The sequence below is a fragment of the Uloborus diversus genome, chromosome 6 (genome assembly GCF_026930045.1).
Source record: "Uloborus diversus isolate 005 chromosome 6, Udiv.v.3.1, whole genome shotgun sequence".
In the NCBI taxonomy this organism is placed as follows: domain Eukaryota; kingdom Metazoa; phylum Arthropoda; class Arachnida; order Araneae; family Uloboridae; genus Uloborus; species Uloborus diversus.
The window spans coordinates 85,835,704-85,856,864 of NC_072736.1; the positions used below are offsets into that span (position 1 = coordinate 85,835,704).

General features: G+C 31.8%; 1 protein-coding gene across 1 annotated transcript in view; it reads right to left on the reverse strand.

The window, feature by feature from the left end:
- Positions 1-19,607, reverse strand: part of LOC129225126 (membralin-like) — a 75,291-nt gene extending 55,684 nt beyond the window's left edge. Inside the window, exons 1-8 of the mRNA XM_054859688.1 lie at positions 19,486-19,607; positions 18,956-19,047; positions 13,328-13,584; positions 11,262-11,700; positions 8,529-8,639; positions 7,073-7,195; positions 6,249-6,349; positions 2,095-2,152 (exon numbers count right to left, since the gene is read on the reverse strand). Of these exons, the coding sequence (XP_054715663.1) occupies positions 2,095-2,152; positions 6,249-6,349; positions 7,073-7,195; positions 8,529-8,639; positions 11,262-11,700; positions 13,328-13,543 (1,048 nt within the window). The 5' untranslated portion in view covers positions 13,544-13,584; positions 18,956-19,047; positions 19,486-19,607. The remainder of the gene's footprint in view (positions 1-2,094; positions 2,153-6,248; positions 6,350-7,072; positions 7,196-8,528; positions 8,640-11,261; positions 11,701-13,327; positions 13,585-18,955; positions 19,048-19,485) is intronic.
- Between the last annotated feature and the right edge of the window lie 1,554 nt (positions 19,608-21,161).

The following is a 21,161-nucleotide window of genomic DNA, read 5'->3' on the forward strand; positions in this document are numbered from 1 at the left end:
AAACTTCAGTCCACTCGCAGACAAAACAATGTGCTGTGCATCATAACAACATCAGAACTGCTGACGTAAACAAGCAGCGTTTAAACAGAGCCCGCTCACGAGGAAGAAAAGTACCTTCTGCGCATGTCCGCCGCAGACTGCTATGGCGCACGCGCCAATGGCAGAGAGTTGATAAAAAGAACTGCAGGGGGAAGAAGAAAGAGGGGAATGACAAAACGACGAATGGGAAGGGAATGGCGGCGAAAAAAACAAGGCTGAAAGTTTTTTTTTTTTTGACGTCATAGACCGCGGGCAGCGCTAAAAACGATCGGAAATATGCAATTTTTCATTTTCCCTGACATTTCCCTGATTTTCGGCCATTTTCATTTTCCCTGACAATTCCAGGTTTTCCCGGTTTTCCCGGTGCGTGGCAACCCTGTAAGATGAATTTTATTCTATGGTTATTTATGTTATTCTTTAAGATAAATTCATATGTTTTGTCCATGGGATATTTTCAATGCTGACATCCATTTGAAAATGTACTTTATTGTATTTATTTATTTATTTATTATTTTGCTATCTTTACTCTTAAATGTGCTATAAAACCTTCCGCAATTATTCCTAACTAGGCATTTTATGTCTTTATAGTACAATTAGAAGCATGAATTTAAAAAATAAGTCAAGTATTATGCAAAACGAAAAAAGTTTCATTTTTTAAATTAAATTGCGAGTACTATTAATCTCTTTATATGAATTTCCGATCAGATGTCAGCTTTAAGAAAATATTCTTAGGCTAGAAAATTATCTTGAAGAATAACAGAAATAATTTAAAGAATGAAATTTAATTCTCGAGTTTAAAGTGAAAATAATACAAATAAATAAATGGATAAAACACCTTGCAAACATGCTGATTTCATACTGTCATGTCAATGTATCCTGACATTTTCCTGTCATATCAATACATATGCAATATTACAAAAGCAAGATCATCTTGCCTAGACCTTGATTTCATGCTGTCATGACAACATCTTGATATTATCCTGTCATATCAATACGTATGCAAGATTACAAAAGCAAGATCATCTTGCCTAGACCTTGATTTCATGCTGTCATGACAACATCTTGATATTATCCTGTCATATCAATACGTATGCAATATTACAAAAGCAGCATACCTTGATATTTTCCTGATATTATGCTGCATACACCTTGTCAGTCAATATTGTGGCAGCCTGCTGACAGCATAAATGGAGTAACATAACAATATTGAGGCAGCATTAATGCAAGATGATTTTTCTTGCATGTCAACCTTTATGCAATGCTGAGGCAAGATATTCTGCTTACTGAGTTAAGTTATATATATTTGTAATTTTCTTTTTCAGTTTTTTCATGAAAACAGACTTTTTTCCTTAAAAATAACAGGTTTTTTAACTCAAAACAGAGGCAAAAAATGAACTTCTAATCGAATGAAATTTTATAAATAATCTTAAAACGCCATGTCCGATGGAAATCATAAACTTTTTTTTTTACCATAGGACAATGACCCACCCTACTGTAGATCCCATAGGTACGCCACTGAGTACCTTTAATTTTTTCAGGAGCATTTTTATTTTTCTTTCATGAAAAGCATGATATTCCTTGATATTTTTACTAAGTGTTAAAATGTTTTGAACTTCATACGTGTAAAAAGGGGGTAGAAATTCATTTGAAGGGTGTCAGAAAGAGCTCCCCCATACAAATTTAGGATCTGATTTGATTTCGCGAAACGTTAGTTCTTCCTCTCTACAGCAGCTTTTCATAAAAACTTTTTTTTTAAACTATCACAGCATAAATGAAATGCATACAAGAAGAAGAAATGATGAAAGCTGGGAGTTTGTGATGTAGAAGCTGGTTAGAACAGGCTTCTTTGCTTGTCAGCCACAACAAAACATTATGGTGCTCTGGACTTTTAACCTAGTCGTTTTTTTTTTATTTATTTATTTTATTTTTATTTATTTATTTTTTTAACTAATGGGGGTACCACAGTACCCCTGGTGACCCCCATGCGCATGCATCTGGATATAGTATTACAACAGATGACAAGAAGAATTTCACTAAATTTTAAAAAATACTAACCTATGAACATGAAGATCTGATGATGAGAATATCGCAACAACATTGAAATTGATAGAGTCTGCAAAGGAAATAAATAATTAGTAACATAAAAGCAATATTTTAAACCATCTAAAAGTTTTTTAAAAAAATAAAAAACAACAACAGTAATACATGCAGAAATTATACTTTCCATCTCATAAGAATGAAACCATCATGAAATTTTACTATATGTAAATGACCTTGACCAGTGATGTAGTTGGGGGCCAGGCTTGGAGTAATCGCCGATTACGTAATCGTAATCTGAGTAATCGATTACGTTTCTGTGTAATCATAATCGTAATCTGTCGATGGGATACGGCTGTAATCGTAATCGAAATCATAATCACGATTTTCCTGCGTAATCTTAACTGTAATCTAAGTAAAATCCTTGTAATCGTGTAATCTTGACTTTCTAAAAGTGAAAAAAATTAAGCCGTCCTTTTACAAATGTATAGAAAGATTACATAGTTCAAAAGTAACATAGAAAACGACTTCTTTCTTTAAACGACTATTCAGTGCTCGTCCTCACTCGTCCCTGTTTGCTAACGAGAGTCATAAATCAAGCCCTATCTTAAAAGTGTTTAGTACAATTAGTACCCCGTGGGCAGACCTTGCACCGTGTGCGCCTTTGCGTTTCAGGGCTTCTTGGGAATGTCTTCCCAAATCCTTTCAATTGGTCATTCATCAGTTACCCTTTCATCTGTCAATGTTAGGCAATCAAGTGAAGCACATTGCCGCCTCAGAATCATATTTTAGCAGAAAAAGTACAATGATATCAAAAGTACAACTAAGTTTCGGGCAACAAAAAGCTTTTGGTGTTTTTTATACTTTCATGAGAAAGTAGTGAATGACTGAAAAAAGATTTTGTCAAAAGAAAACGGATTTTGCATTTGTGTTTCAGTGATACTTTAAACACTCTTGCCTTTATACGAATTGCATTTATTTTTTGCTACATGGCATCTAATCTAAACCCTGATGAATAATTTTTCTTTGTATGTTTTCAAAATAATTTGTTGCATAATTTTATCTTAAGTGTATGTTTATATTAGGGGTGCGACATCGACGTCGATGTTTTGGAAACATCGATGTTTTTGTCAAAACATCGATGTTTTACTTTCGATGTTTTTGGACCATCGATGTTTTGATTTCGATGTTGATGTTTTTGCATTTTAATGAAAATCATCATAAAATTTACACCAGTTTTATCGTTAGGTAATTAAGTATACTTATGGAGTTAATTTTTTTTTTTTTTTTTTTTTTTTTGCACCCATTTTATAAGATTAATTTTTCTGCACAGAGGATGATTTTTGGGAAGACTACAAGATAGTATAAGATTGCTAGAGAGTGAGGAAGAGGTCAAAGCTATTGGGAGAACCTGACACTGGTAGTCTGGTTTCAGAACTTGCAGTCTTTTTAACGCTCCAGTTCTTAAACAAAAGGAAAATCCTATACGTTACTACGGTGAAAATTATAACTTTAAAATTCACAGCTGGTAAAAGTTGCTTTAGAGTATTTGATAGTGATGGCAACTTCTGTTCCATCGGGAAGAGATGTTTCTTTGACTGGTGGGATAGTCTGCGAAAAGAGAAATGCACTCCTGGGGTCAGTAAACAAACTTCTTTTTCTTTAAACTGTCAACAATAATATTCGGGGTTACTGATCGACTTCCCCCAACAAGTCGTTCCTCGATTACTTATTATCAGTTTTTAATTATTAACTAGCAGTACAACACATATTTCTTGCTCTTAAAAATAATTGTTAGAGTTAATTTTGTATTTTTAAAATGACTAGCCCAACTTCTTCTCATCATTCAACTGACGGTAAGTGCTATGATACATTTTTTCTTAGATTCTTTTTTGATGTAAATTTATTTTTAGTTTCATTCAGTTAGAAAATATTTCCTTATTACTATACTTAGTTGGTATTAATCGGTGCTTGTCTTATTATCAATTTTTGTCCTACTATGATATCCAGATGTTGCAAAATTATTCTTAATAAATTATGTTCATGATTTGAGGTTCAGTATTTTTAATATATTCGTCGGGTACGCATTTTTCTTTTTTTGTATTGCTTAAATTAGTATAGTATATTAAAAAATGAATGTTATACATTGATAAAAATGTCGATGTTTCTTGATCGATGTATCAATACCATCGATGTTTTAATTTCTAACATCGATGTCGCACCTCTAGTTTATATATTTTTCACTACTGACATTATCTCTAATTAATGAGTATGTATGAAAGTAAAAAGTTTGCATTGATAGATTTTATAGAATTTGTTTACATTTTATTATATCAAGGAATTAACACAAATTTTGAAATTTAATTATCTTTTTATGCCACGTTTTTAAAGTAAGAAAAATTGCACTTCACTGCTGCATTAAAACTGTGATGTATAAATATTATTATAAAATACTCATTTATGCAAAAAAAAAAAAGCTGTATGACTAAAAAAGTGGAAATCATAGCAAAACATGTTCTGCCCAATCTTATTTTTATGAGTGTTAAGTTAAACCTTTTAACACTTGTAAAAGTTGAATTTCTTTAGTAAGTGATTTTATTCAAGATTGAAATCAAAGCATATGCAAATAGCTTATCAAATGATCATAAAATTGATCCTGTAAAGGTTGTAGGCGTCTAACACTCATATGTATCCTTTTGCTAAAAATAATACTACCCAAGTATTTTTTAACTTCTGCGTCAACTGCTCCAGTTCAACAATTGTCTAGCACTGCTGGAAATTTTTTCACTTCTCAAAGAATGAGAAAAAAAAAAGACATTTTTAAAGTATTAATTATTTAAATGCATTTAATATTTTTTAAATTTTCAATTGTTTAGTTCCATATCTTTTATTTACACTTTCTGCGTATTTTATTACATTGCAGTTTTTCTGCATAAAGACCCATACGAGGTTCATTTTTTAAAAGTAACTGCGTATTAAATTAACTGATAATATACTAAATAGTTGAGAATACAATGCTGAAATATACCACACAATATTCAGAAATTATAAGCTCTTAAATGTTGAGCAGTTTAGCAGTAAGTTATTGCCCTTAAGCCAGAGGGCTAATGCAGAACTACTGTAGTGGCAAAACAATAATAAACAGCTGAGTCAAAAATTATATGCACTGTGTATACATTTGAATAAAGAGTGTGCCTGTATACAATGTACACAGCCACTGTGACGTTGTGTAATGTACGCAATTTGAATTTTCTAGATGTTTTTTATCTTTCATATATTGTTCTTTTCCTGCAACAACGCAATAATTCAAAATAAATAATCTTTAAGTTAGTAATGGTGGTTACAATTATCTCTATAATATTAAATAAAAAATCATAATTTTCAACTATCACGTTGTTGATGCAAATGAGTGATATATATACATAATATTATAAGTCTGTAATCGTAATCAAAATCATAATCGGCACATTATAATCGTAATCGATTACATTTTCTACATAATCGGATAGTTGGTGCAATCGTAATTACTTTTTACCAGAGGATTATAATCGTAATCGTAATTGTAATCCTGTATTTTTTGTGAACGTAATCATAATCGTAATCGATTACATTCCCTCGTAATTGACTCCAAGCCTGTGGGGGACATCGGTGGGGAGATGCTGCCCCTTAAGATATTTTGCTTTAAAATTAAAAATAATGCAAACACAATGTAAATTGGTTTTTAAACACTTTTTCTTATATGGTGAGTTTCCCAAGAATTTGATTCAACTACTGTATGTGACACAGGGACTAAATCTAATTATACTCATTTAGTTCTTTGCAATAATTTTTTATTTATACTAGGGATAGTTGTCCCTAGTTTTCTTTGATGACTACTAAGTTTGGTTCTCTTTTAGCACTATACTTGATAACGAAAGGGAATTTAGGCAATATAAGTTTTTGTTGAGCAAAATTTCTTGTAGTTGGAACTTACAGATTGGCTCTGGAGGGGAGGGGGCGCTCAAAAAACCTAAGGCTAATTCTATCTTTATACTGTAATTTATATTGCAATTTAAAATGTTTACATAATGGTTGATCAGTTTTTCTTAAATTAACAATAATATAGACATTGCACAAAAAAATACAAAATAGCCATATTTAGTTAAAATAAAGTGCAAAAGACCAATACTTACAAACACCATCATAATAAAAGCTGCTGGAAAGTATGCCGTCCAGGTAGTGCTTTTATCGACAAATCGATAATTCTCTCCAGTAACTACATTCCTGACAAAACCTAATTTTGAAAAAAACTTTCTTAAAATTGCATAACACATGTTCAACACCGAAACTGTTTAAAACAACACCTATTTATGATTAAAAAGAAATTTAAAAAATACATTTTGGAAAAAATTACTGAGAAATTAGACATTTACGAAAATTTTAGGAGGAGAGCCCAACGGCTTTTGTGACGTTTAAACATTCCTGTAACATTGCCAAAGGTAGCACCATACAATTGTATTTTGCAGATTTCAATGTAAAAAAATTTCCAGAAAGGACCTCAGAAACTTCTCCATTCCCAAAACATCACCAAAGATAGCATAAAATTGTGCTCGTAAAAATTTGATGCAAAAATTTCCACAGGAGAGCCACAGCACCCTTAAACATTATCAAAGATACTCTACATTTGCATCTTCAAGACTTTGATTTTTAAAATATTCCTTGGGAAATCACCAAATTCTGATTCCAATGCTTTTGCAGTCCATCACCAAAGATAAGCTACAACAGCATTTTTTAGAATTCAGGGTCGAAAAAGTTCCTAAGAGTTCTGAGCCTTTACCATTCCCTAAATATTCTATCAACTGTTATTTCAACAACAAATAAAGATCGAATGAAATTATATTTTAGTGTTTTGCAATAATCCAACATAAATTTATGAATAAAAAGAACTGAAATGCTATCTTTTACTTTAGAAAGAAATAAAAAACAATAATAAAAAAATTTCATAAAAATACTTTACCTTTATTTTCATCTTTGTCGACTAAATACTTTAAACTACTCATTAATACATCTCCATAACCAACAACATACTTAAGAACAAACTGACTTAGATAATTTCCAAAGCACTTGTCTTTTAAAGGATCTAGTAAACATAAAAACACATTTTAAGATTTCAAATACAAAACACTCAATTTTAATGAAAACGTTCACAAAATTAGAAATCATTCATAGCATTTTTATAAAACTGTGAATGAACCATCAGTGACGTAGCAAGATCAAAATCTCAGAAAATTGATGGAATGATTTCGAACTTGTGAACATAATATTTAATTTTCCAAAAAGGTTACAGTTTCTAATACAGTTGTTTTATGAAATGGTTATGAACACAAATCACCAGTTTCATATTATTATTATTTTTTTCTTTTTTAATGCAGTTACGTACAGATGGGAAGGATTTTAATCATTGTTTTGTTTCAGAATAACTCAAAGTAACTCTCTGTGCGCAACGGAAAAGCACACAGATATCTATCTATCGCCATCTATCACAGATTCATTTTTGAAATATATCTCCAAAAACATACAAATTTCAAAAAAAAAAAAAGATGGTGGAAAATAAATACTTTGAGTTACTCTGTGATTCTGAAATAAAATAATGCAGATAATCCTCCTTGCGTGAATGAAATTTAAATTAGAAAATAATCATAGCCTTTCGCCAGACCTTGTTTTGAGGGTTGACCATCCTTTCAAACAAAATACCACACAACTTCCCAAGAATAGACGCCCCCTCCCCCTAAAATCTTAATGGTGTAGTTTTGAGTTAATTTCTTTTCTTTTTTTCTTTTTTTTAATTTTTCCAGGAGGGTTTTTCCCCCCTTTTCTTTTCTTTTTCTTCTTTTTCTTTTGCCACCACCTCAAAGCTTTCCAGAATTTTACATCTCTAATTTCTGCCCAGAATCACCAGCCATGAAAAAATTAATGTTTACAATGAAATGGAGGGTGATTGTCCACATGCATCACACATAAGTAGCAATTAAATCATCATCAATATTCAAAGTTCATCAAATATTCAAAGTAGAACATAAGGAAACAAAAATACTTAATAAAGCACCTTCTGGGGGTTAATGCATGATAAATTACCAAATTATTAAATACATACACTAGAACAGTAAGAAACAAAGCTCAAAATGATTCATTATAAGGAAACCAATTCTTAAGAAGATTTACTTTTCTGTAGCAGTAAAAGTAAAGAATTTGCATAAATAATAAGAAGAAAAATTTACAAAATGAAGATTCTGTTTCCAAGGTTAATAGAATGGCTGAAATCAAAATGTAAATATCTGAATATCAAAAGAAATCACAGGTAATAATTACATGCCTGGAAAAAATTGGATGAAAAACTGGTTCAAAATATATAGCACAACTTTTATATACAAATCTTTAAGCTCAATTGTGATAAATATTCGGGAAATTCTTACCTAGTGTAACAGTTAACACTTTAACGCTTGTATTTTGCCTAGCTGCTGTGGATAATCTTAGAAATCCATATTCCAAGGAATATTCAATAATGTATTCATCTTGGGGCCACACTAAAAAAATAAAGAGGTCTTCCATCAACTATTTACAGATTCTCTAATTACTCTCAAGTTAGTAATTACGAGTCTGCTCACAGATTATAATGGAAAGTTAATATAGTCTACATAAGACGAAACTATCTGAATAAGGAGGAATTTAAAGTGCATGTTCCACTCATTTGAAAGCGACTCTGCTTAATTTACAGTCTAACATACATCTGCAAAAGCCGACATCCTTAAAAACTTATAGATGAGTTAATTCAGGGCCGGATTTAGGGGAGGGCAGGCGGGGCTACTGCCCCGGGGCCTCCACAACAAAGGGGCCCCCCACAATAAAATTTTTTCAAAATATCCTAACTTTCACGGGGATATATACATATATACAGTAAAATCCCTCTAATGCGGACACTAACGGGACAAATTTTTTTTGTCCGCAATAGAGAGGTGTCCGCTGGACAGGGGTTTAATTACGTTATTTGCATTGAAACTGGGGAATTAAAAATTGTCCGCATAAGAGGGGTGTCCGCCTTTGAGGGGTGTCCGTTAGGAGGGGTTTTACTGTATATCACAATATTCGGATATATATCAAAGTATCGGATATTTTAGAAAACATGATGATCTTTTCAAACCCTGGTTAGGGGCCGCCACTCCTTCGTTGCACCAGGGCCTCCACACTTCCAAATTCGGCCGAGTCAATTTCCGTCTGTAAACTGGATGTTTGCCTTTCCATCTAATCAGTGGTCAGGCTGTAACTGCATTTTTAATTTTATCTTGTTTAATGATTTTTAAAATTGCAGCAAAAATCTCACTACTAAATCTTTTTAAATGACTAGATCCAGGATAGAGACATTTGGGGGTTAGAGAATTTCAAGAGAAATTCTGAATCTCAATAAAGCAAGATGTTTTATCAGCGCTGGCATCCTTATAAATGGCTTTTATTTATTCATTTCATTCATCATTTTTCCAAAATGAGGAGTCTCTGAGTGTAATTTCTTGAATTTCAGAAAGTATGTTTGTTTCTTCGATCATATTTTTTCATTGGTGGCTTTGCTTTTCTGATTTTTGAGCATGTTTGTAATTAGAAAGTTGGTTAGTTCTTGTTTATTATTATTATTATTGATATTATTACTGTTGATGGAATTTTATACTTCAGACACCAACAAAAACATACAAATTATTTTCATTGGAAAGTGCCATATACTCGATATTTTTAATTTATGAATTTCAAAAACTATGCCTTTAAGAAATATTAGTTCAAGTGCATATAGGTACATCCATTATAATTTACTAGGCATACAAAGTAGTGTGGAGTCCATATCATATGTATTTTTTCTTCATAAAAAGATGTACGTCATCTGCTACATTTGCGATTGGGGTTGCCTATTATAAAGCAGAAACATCTCGCCCTCATTTAAATAATTTCTTACAACAAAATGGAATAAAATGCATGAATCAAATCCATTTTGATTGAGCATATCATGTAGATTTCTCAAGAAATGTGTTTTGGTAAAACCCTCCCCGAAACGAAAGTATGTTACGCCTTGATTGAGACATTTTAAACAAAAGGGTCCAAATATTTTTTTTGATGTTAATCAACTTTGCATGTTATATGAAGATGGTATGACATAAATTGCTTCCTGGGTTTAATATAAAGAGCATGCTATGGCTCATTTTACCTGGTTTCCTAGTTTTCACATCAAATATGTCATTTAGAAAAAAAAAACTAATAAATATAAAACATTCTTAGGCATTGCAGTCAATGCATTAAAATTTCTAGATGACTGGTTTAATTGAAACACAATTTTATTCATTTTAATTTGTCCTCAGCAATATTTTAAATGCTGACAGTTATTTTTTCTTTTTAAACTCTTTTGAAGCCCAGAGTACAACATGTACAGTAAGGCTCAGTTATAACACAGGGATTGAGGGACATGTTTTGACCCTGTGTTAAAACAAACACAAAAAGCTGAAACTTCTTTTTAAACTAAATTTTAACTAAAATTAACTAAAAACTTGAAAATACCTAAACAACAGTAACTGAATTCAGATATTGAGTAAAATGTCATAAATGTCATTGAAATTCTGCATGCAAATGTAAACAAAATAAACACAAAAGAACAATGAATAAAGCCTAAATGCAACAAAAACTCAAACTGGAGGACAAATTTCCTTGGAATATAAAAACAAAAAATGGAGATGTAGATGCTATTGATATAAAAAAAAATAAATAAAAAAAAAGTTGGAAGTGTTCAATTTGTATAAAGTTCTCAAATTAAATGAAATGGGATTTCCATTACATTTCTGACAATAATAGAAGACATGATGGCATATACAGTATAATCTATTGTGTTGTATGATGGGATTCTACTGTACATACATCAAAGCTTCAATCAAAACTGGAAAAGTGGCTTTAATATTGTCATAATTATGATTCAAAATAATGAGTTTAAATTCAAGCTTTCCAAAAAAAAAAATCATTTTTGTCTCATAAGTTTTGGCTTAACTATCAGACACTTGCATAAACTATCTCCTTGAAAGAAAAAAAAAATTGACTATCACACAGAAAGAATTCAAGAAATTTCAAAAACATTATTTAAATAAAAAAAGAAAAGTGCACCGTCACAAAAGAAATCTTACCAGTATTTGTAAACATTTCCATGTCAGACAACATAGTTCTTAGAGGAGATAGGCAATCTGGATCAGACACACTGTCTTTAAACTCTAAGGTTCTATTGATAAATTCAGGGGTCTTTTCAGCATCTAATTCTAAATTTTCTATACCATTATCACTAGCTAATTCTGAATTAGCAGTTGCAAGTTTCATTTGATTTTCAATAGTCTCTACAGTTTTTGAAGAATCACTTGAAGGTATGACTGGATTTCGCAAAGGTGGCTGTTTCATGTCATTGCAATAATGAGACATGTCAACTGAGTCTGTGGTTGGTTCTTCCAGAGATATTTCGACTCTTAATACTCCTTCACGAGACCATGTTTGAGTTTCTGTTTCTAAGCAATTAACTGGGACTTGAACAAATGCCATATGAATATATGCAAGAGTAAAAAGAGATATCACAGCCTAGGGAAGAAAAAGAGCAAAATCATAAAATGAGAACTTTTTCTCTCAAATATAAAATTTAAAAAACATATTAATAAAATAAAAACATGAATATAACTCGTATGATGTACATGTATGAACATACAAAGATTCAACTCTCTCAAATAAACACAGCTTGAAGACAAGTGATTTGAGTATTTAAAACTACAAATTGGTTCGAAAATTCATAGCATTGTAGTTTGACTACATAGGAGATAGTGAGAAGCAAAGAGATGTAAGTAGATATTTTCAAGTTTTGAATAAAACATGTTTGAAGATAAGGTCCTGCATATACTTTCATTGAAAAGTTTTTTTTTAATCAGGCTGTGCAGCAGCATCTACTAAGGCTACTAGTACCATTTCTTGCCACAAGACAGAGCAGAGGTTCATGTAACCATTTGTACTGGTTTTTTCCAAATTTTCAATTTTGCCACTTATGTCCCTTTGCTTCTCACTGCTTCATATGTAGTCCATTCCAGTCAGGAAAAAAATGCCGCCGAAAATTCAAACATTTGGTTTTCATTATTATCAATTGTAAATGTACTGTGGTCAGCTCAATATAGTAGCAGTAGAGCAAGTTAAAATGGGAGATTTTAATACTTTTTAAATATATTTAGCAAAACAATATTTTTGTATTTCAAGTTGTTGGGATTTGAGTAATCACAAATTGCTTATTATCTTCACTTGACCAAAGCTGATGTTGCTATGACTTTTCAGATTACTATGGCAACAAGAGTGAGACTAACTAGTTGTTTTAATAAGCATTAAGAGGACAAATTCTCATTGCATTGTTTGAGTTCATACAAAGATTAACTTAAGCAGATTTTACTTTAAAAAAAATAAAATAAAGTTTTTTCAGGAAAAAGATTAACAAAGATGAAAAGCAAAACTTTACCTTAATACAAATTTCCAGATTACTAATCGTACTTATTTATTTATGATTGTTAAGAAATAAAAATACGACAAAGGTTTACACAAAATTTAATCTTTATAATGAGTATACGGGTGCAAATTTGTCACAATAACAAGATCTTTATTACCGCATCTTAATGACAATTTCTTCTTTTATGGATACGATGGGTGCCAATTTTTTCTCCATTTCCATTTTAGTGCATTTATCGAAACTCAACAAATAGGGTCCTATCGCAATATGTGATTGCCAAAACCATAATTTGAGTTCAAGACATAAAAATTCAAATGTTTCTTTTCTTTAATTTCACTTTTCAATCTGATGTCAATAGAGACAAAACTTGAAAGCCATAAAAATATAACTTTTTTCATAGCATTTTATAGAAAATATACAAATTCCTTTACTCCCAGTGAATGAGACTAATAGAATATCATGACAACGATTTAATACTCCATGTTTTTGTGACCACTTGGAAGAAATGTGACCCGGTATTCAGCATTGAACCACAGGTAATCATGTGCGTGCATTTACATTTGTTGCAACACCACTGAAAACAAAAAAACTAAGAACAAGAACTTTAAAATCTGTCTGAAATTGTTTAAGCAACAAGATTGCAACAAAGTACAATAATAAACCAAGAAAAAAAAACAATACATTAAAATATTCAAACGCATGCCATAAAATCAAAATTATACTTACTGAAACTAAGAACACAATTTCTAAGAACTTCCGAAAACATTTTGGAAAAGTTGTGGCATAAGCAACTGTAGCTCTTTCAAATAAGACATGGAAAAGACGATCTCGCAAATGCCACAGAGTATCTTGATTATTATTATTACGAAAATGTTCACCATCCAGAGGCAGCATATCCATGGCGAATAGTAATTGTGGTAGAGGGTAGTTCCGGTTCGACATTTTCCAAAGAAATTTTTTATACCGCCATCACATTTCTGCACCTAAACAAAAAATTTTAAAAACAATGATAAAAAAAAACACATCTTAGTTTTTTATTTCCTTTTCAAAATTAAGAGCTCATGAACAAAGTTTGTTATATATTTATGAATATTATGCACATCAAACAATTGTTTATAGTATATTGTTGCCTCAGAGTAACAGTAGGATATCTTAGTGTTATTCTTGGGATTAGATGTCTTACTATTGCTCTGAGGCGACAATATGCAGTAGCGTTGCTAGGTGGGGGCGATCCAACCCGGGTGTCACTTGTCTGGAAGGTGACACCCAGAGCCTGATTACCGCAGGGGCATGCGGGGCACAGGCCCCTCCTCTTAGATTTCGGAAGGGGCCATAATCCCCTTAATTTATCATGCTAATTAAAAATAAATAATGATTTCACTCAGAATCTAGAATACAATGATATCATGGATAGTTTTGCAAATGGCCAAAACAAGGAAAAAATCTATTTGCTGATAAAAATTCCATTTCAAATTGTGATCTCTTTGTAAATCAGAAAAGTACTCCAAATTTAGTCTGTATTTATTATTAAAAGTTATATCATAGATAATTTTGGTATTTATGGTTCACTGCAACGGGCAAAGTTTAACCCCATTTTATATATTTATCGTATACTACTATATCTCTTCTACTTTTTAAATGTATATATTATATTGTGGTACAACCAAATTTAGTATGGTTGTGAAAAAACGCAAATATTGAAATATTTTATTGGTTCAACATATAAAAAAAGCGGGAATGGGGGGGGGGGCACAAAATAAATTTAGAGCCCAATGTCTTCAAAAATCTTAGTCGGGCGCTAAGGGAGTCCTGAAATAGAAAAGTGCCCCATGGTCAATGTCAGGATGATCGGGCTCTGGTGATACCCAAAGTGGAATTGCAAGTTTTTGAAAAATATGAAACTAATATGCATTTTTAAGACTACAAATTTGAAAAAATTTCGGGAGGAAACCCCCGGACACCCCTCTTCTTACACCTCACATCATAGAGTACTATACACATAAATACTATACTCAGGACTAGGTTCATGTTGTCAATACTTAGACCTAGTGTGACGTACTCTTATACCAAAAAACTGAGACCCATTATCTTTCCCTGTGTTTGAGATACATTTGAAATAATTAAGGGGCCAACAATTTCATACACCCTTACTTTTTTGAGCTCTTGACGCACACATGCCTCAAGGACAAGTTATGTAAGAAGCATTCATTGTTTTTATTTGTCTTTTGCACATTATCCTTCTTAAATTTTTGTTTCAACAAATGTACTTGAGTCTGAAAATTGTATAAGTTTCACGTTTACATAGAATATCAAAACTTTTTCTTTTTTTTTGGATTGGGGGGGGGGGGGGGGGGGGGGGTTGACACCACAAATTACTACTCTGGATGTCACCCATGCTAGGTATGTCACTGAAAAATGTAACATTCACACATGAATTATGTAATACAGTAGACCCTCATTTTACATGTGGGGTTACGTCCCGTGGAAAGATGTGTAAATCAAATGCGCGTAATTTAAAACTAGTAGTAGTGTGAAAATAAGGGTTAGGTTCCATAGATTAAAAACCTACTGGTAGATAAATAAATAATATAAGTTTATTGTGCACTTATTTTGACACATATACACAACAGGCATAAAGAAAATATCAATTAACCAAGGGTTTATAAAAATAGAGCTGGTTATGATAGTCTTTTGGCAGTCATTGATTACATGTATGTCTCTCAGCAGGTTATCTACCTCAGCAGTAATTTAGGGCATTAATGCATCCATGATCACTTTCATGACAAGATCTTCCTTCACTAACAAATCGGAAAGATTATTTGCCATTGTCAAGAAATGACTGAAAATTTTCAATGTAAAAACTTTTAGTTTGTGTCATGAATGTCAGTATAGTATACTCGTTGATTTTGTTCTTCCTTGTCACTTCTAAAAGCTCTGCTTCCAGTGAGCTCTGAATTGTGTGAGTTGAATAATTCCACTTCTAGGAAAGAGCTCTGGAACCAATCGCAAGAAATGTTTCCAGTGACCCAAGCTCACTTATTAGCACACCAAAATGTAGTTTATTGCATGCTATCTGCAATCTCAGAAGTTTCATTTTAAAAGAGGAGAAAATTTTATCTGTGTAAATGCCGCAACCACATAAAATCAAAACCCATCCGCGTAATATGAAAAAAATGTGGCAAATCTTAAACCGTGTAAAGTAAAAGGCATAAAATGAGTGTCTACTGTATTACATTTTACGTAGGAAAAAAGACCACATTTAAACTTTCAAGCAAAATTTCTAAAATGAGAGGAAAATAAAATTGAAAACTGTCCAGTCTTTCTTGGTCACTGATTTTTACAATAAGTTGGGGGAGATGGGGCGAGCTGGTCTGCTTTTTCACTTCTCATTTTTATCTCATCAAAATATTGAAAGAGCAGTTTGATTTTCTACCATGAAGCTCATGAAACATTTCTCACCATTCCAGAATTTTTTTTTTAATTCACTAACTTATTTTTATATTAATTTTTTAGCGGAATGTGGAGCAAACCAACGTGCCCCGAGCTCGGGGTATGTTGGTCTGCATTACAGAAACAACTTCTATAACACTTTAATGGTAAAATTATCCAATATTGTTACTAATTTATGTGTTTAGCATTAAGTTTAAAGATCAATATAAAGTATTAAATATTAAATTGATCAACTTCTACTTTTGTACTATTTATGCCAGAATCAACTACATTTTCTAAAGAATAAGCACAACTTGTTCTTCATCCACTTCACTGTTTCTAATACTATAATATTTATTTTCTAATTCTTCTAGACGATTTCATTTTTTGTGATATCCCACGATCTTGATCTGAAGAAATGCTGTCAATATATTTTTCCCTTAAGACAAAAGGGCAGTTCTCAAAAGGTGGGAACAAAAAAGTTAACTTTGAGCAATTTCAAAAATTTTCGAATTTGATATCAATTTTGCTTTTATTCTATAATATGCATACCTAGAACACAATATATGAACATGAAAAGACAGCAGGTATTTGTAAAAATTGTTAATTAGCAAATTAAATTAGCAGTCTGTAGGTAACAGATTTTGGACATTGTTGTCCTGTAGGTAACGGATTTTGGACATCATCATAATGTAAGTTTCACCATTTTTGACAACTGTTAATCTGATTTTTAACTTTTCCAATGAAAATTTTATTTACTACTTTTTTAATTTTGCAATTTAATGATAAAGAAGATAGTAATGAAGTACTTGAATGGCTATACATACTGCTCTTTACATATAATAAAGTTTTGGAATGATTTTGAAGAAGTTGATGAAAGGTAGAAAAAAGCTTCATGGAAATAATTATACAAACTTGTAGTTTGATTTTTTGGGACAAATAAGGAATAAAAATAGCGACAAATAAATACGACATATATATTTTTAAAGGAAAAATAAACAAAATATGCTTTAAGAAAGAATGTAAAAAGTGACATCAGTTTTAATAATGAATATATTTTCTAATGTCATAATTAAAACGATGTCTAAAAAAAATTATTGAAAAAAGAAATTCATATTTCTATTTGGAGATCGTTAAATTATGTTTCCAAAAGAAAGAAGAGAAAAAAAAATTCTAAAATAACAAAAGCGGCGGGAAAAAAAAAATTTGCTAGTGCAGGTGATAAAGTCGCCAAAACTGGTGCAGCTGACGATTAACTACATTTGTCAAACTGGAATCCCCCTCTGGTAACCTTTAGCTTATCGTATACTGTGTTGTCGCCAACGGAGGTTTACTTGGCGATTTTCGCGCAAAATGGCTTTCGTTCGATCATAAACAGCCATGTTTCTACTGTAATTTATGTAATGTTCAATGTGTAACGTATTAATTATGCAAAATACCTATAGATTAAAGAAGATAACATCATAATAATCTTTTTTATTGATGTTAGAAGACAGTGGATTATAAAAAAATTATAAATAAACGGACAGAATTATCGGCGTCAAGATCGTAACGCCATTTGGACATCTCACATGTATGTTTAAGAAAAATTATTTTTCTTCTAAGATACTGCATAAAAGCTTATGAAAACACTTTTAAACAATTAAAAACTGATTCTGAGGATCGATAAATACCTTTAAAACGAAAACATCATATACTTAGTTCTCAAATAATAGCATTGTAAAGATCGTAACTTTTGGACATGCATCAAATTTCAAACTTACTTTTTTCTAAAATTGTTTACAAAGTAAATAATCTGTCTTTACTTTTGTTATTTGTGTAAAATATTAACAAAAAATTATTCAGTGTAAGATTCATGCCTTTAATTTTTTTTTTGAAACGTATGGAAATAATTTTAAAAAAATTTTTTTAATGGTACATTTGCTCAGTTAACGTTTTGGTATGTCCAAAATTGTGCCATTTAGCAAATTAAATATTTTTTAAGGGCATTTAAAGAGCTTTTTTTCCATAATTTATGTCAATTCTTGTCTCTATACAGCATTATAATTTACCTCAAAAATTTTAGAGTTAATTAAAATGAAAGTTATTTGGTGTTGAAGCTTCAAAGTTGAAGTCTGTGTTTGCTCCCACCTTTTGAGAACTACCCAAAAAATAAAGAAATTACAAGTAATCATGAACAAAAAGTACTTACTTTAAGAAAACAGTAAAATTTATTTCTCCATTCTACATTGAAATCATTTGCAAAAATAAACTTGCAGATAATTTTTTAAACTACTGAGCACTGAAAAAATAACAATAAAATTTCTTTCAGAAATAAAATTGACTACCGTACCATGTGATTTTGATTTTGTTATAGGATTCGTAGGACCATAGGCGCTATTTGTAAGTCCTTAATTTACAAAAAAATATATTAATATTATTAATCTCCCCCACTTTTCAATTAATATTGCAGCACAATCAGAAAGTGCGAATACAGTGAAACCCCTGTTTTACGTCTCCCGAATCTACAGTTTCCCCGCATTTAACCTTTCTTCATCAAATTTAATCATCAATCTTGCTGTTCCCGTACATTACGTTATCCTGTATTTAACATCTTTTAAACCTAGTCCCTTGAGAATCATAAAATCAGGGTTTTACTGTAGATGCTTTATTTTTTCCTACACAGTTCAACAATAAATGAGGAAAATGATAGAGAAAAGGAAATCAGTTCCCTATCCTTCCTAAATTTCTTTTGTAAACTACTCAATAGCTATTTATCCTATGAACATCTATCAACTTGTTACTAAGCAAATTTCAAAAGTGTTGTAAACCCCTGCTTTGGTTTCATCTTTTATTGAAGGGGGCTGAAAAAGAGAGGTATTCAAGCAATCTTTCAACAAAAAATTGTTCTTAAATTATTCCTTATTTAAAGTAGTCTAAACTTACCAATCCATGACTATGCAATGCATTAGTTGAATTCCATTTTCTGAAGCTTGTAGATGAAATAATCTCAAAATATTCACTAAAAGAATCACTTTCTATAAATTAAAAAAAAAAAAAAAGCTTAAGAATAGGTTTTGTACAAAATTAAAAACATACACACACAGTAACTAAGAGCTACTAGAGCTGTTAAACAACTTTCAGAACTCTTCAGAAAAAATTTGTTCTCATTCAATTATGTGTCAACCAAATTCATAACATCAATGTAAGTACGAAAGTGCCAAGAAGTATTAGATGAAAACATCCTTTTTAGTTTTACTTGCCATTATGAGAACACAACAATATATAGAACTGATAAAGCAAAGCATTAAACAGTACCCCATAAATGTCACAATCATCTTACAAATTTATGAAAAAAAGTGTCAGCGTTTGATTTTTGCCAGGTCAAAAAAGAAACTCACTGCTAAAACCAATTAGGAAAATTTTACCGTTTCACAACAAGAAATTTCACCCTGTTTTTATAGAATTTTACTTACAGACGCGATTACTTCATTACAAGAGTGGCATTAAAACTACAGGTCAACTTCAAAGCGCCCAAAGCTGTTAACATCGAAAATAAATAAACACGAAAGTCCACTTCCTGAATACACGAACTACTCACCCAGCAGAAGTTAACGGGACAACCGTAAAGTTATTAATGACCTTTTTTTTTTGTTTGTTTGTTTGGTTTTTTTTATCAACAAAACAATTGCAAAATATATTAACAGTGCGTTTTTATGCTTTTTCTTAAAAATTAAGGACTCTTTCTATCAAATTTGTGCTTCTAAAGCAATACGAAATAACATTAAAAGCAGAATGCAGTCATATCAGGAATAGCAAGCCGATTCTTCTTCATAATAAGTTTGCAATGGTTTGTAATCATAAAATATCGAGTCCCAAAAATTATGTTTCTTTTGTCATGTTTTTTTCTCCTTCATAAAATACAAAACTTTTCTTCGACTGCGTTTGCATACCTCATCCGGTAGCTACCGGTTGGTTGATCACATGATAACAACTCCAGTAGATCAACCGATCGGTAGCTACCGATCAAGTATGCGAACGCAGTCTTTAATGTTTTCGCGTGAGGAGCTCCGAAAGAGAAAGGTTGCGTTCGGAAACGATCCACCGGTTAGTCCGGTGTGGTTATGACGTATTTGGAATTTCTCTAGGAATTCCGGTAGAACAGCTGTGTTTCCGAACGCTCGTGGTTAAACCGCGGTAGTTCTAGTTCAGCAGCAAACGACACTCGAATCAACGCATAACTTCCATAATAGGCAAGTCACGTGCGTTACGATCAAAACATGAGACACGACCGGATTGGCCAACACAGACTTTGTGACGTTTGTGATCTCGCTAACCGCTTCCAGACAGCGGTGCCACAGGTTGCTACCCAAGTCGACCGCCAGAAAACAACCGCAGTGTTTCCGAACCGCACCGAGCCGACCGATCCGCGTTTCCGAATGCACCTAGAGTCCCTATATGAAAACGTAGTTTTCAGAGTTGCGACAACGCGGCATCATTTTCCTATTGGTCGAAGACCGCCTGAAGCAGTGTTTCTTCTTCTCCCGTAGGATTAACATGGAGCGTTTGACAGTGCTGTGGAAAAACCCAGAATCTGGAAAATTAAAGGTGAGTCCAAGATTTTAATGCTCATATTACTGTTCTACAATGTTCAAATTATACGTATGTAGCTTTACTTGAGTGAGTCCATTCCTATTTCTTTACCTAATGCGTAATTATATCAAGAACATGTGTTCCGGTGTGCTAAAATTCCCTTCTGACACTTTATTTCGGTCTTTTATAGTTAGTTTTCCTGTTAAATCGATTATTCCAATCACAACGTTATTGAAAACCAACACTTTAAGACAAGGCAAAAGTTTAAATTGTGTAAATTAAATTTTTTTAACGATAGATCTCTGTATTCGGTTTGGCGCGATCAATTTCGTGCTTGGCGACGAGTGGAAGTAAACAAAACACACACTTGTGATGTACGTGAGGATGTCTTAACATGTGATTTGTATTATAAATGCTGTATGTTGCAGAATTTTTTTTTTTTAATAAATGTGACTTGATATTAAAACCCATTTTAACTTATGTTTTAATGTTAGGGCTTTTATTTTTGCCGATCATTGACAAAAAGTGACTTATGTATCGTTTTTAATATTCCTTCAAG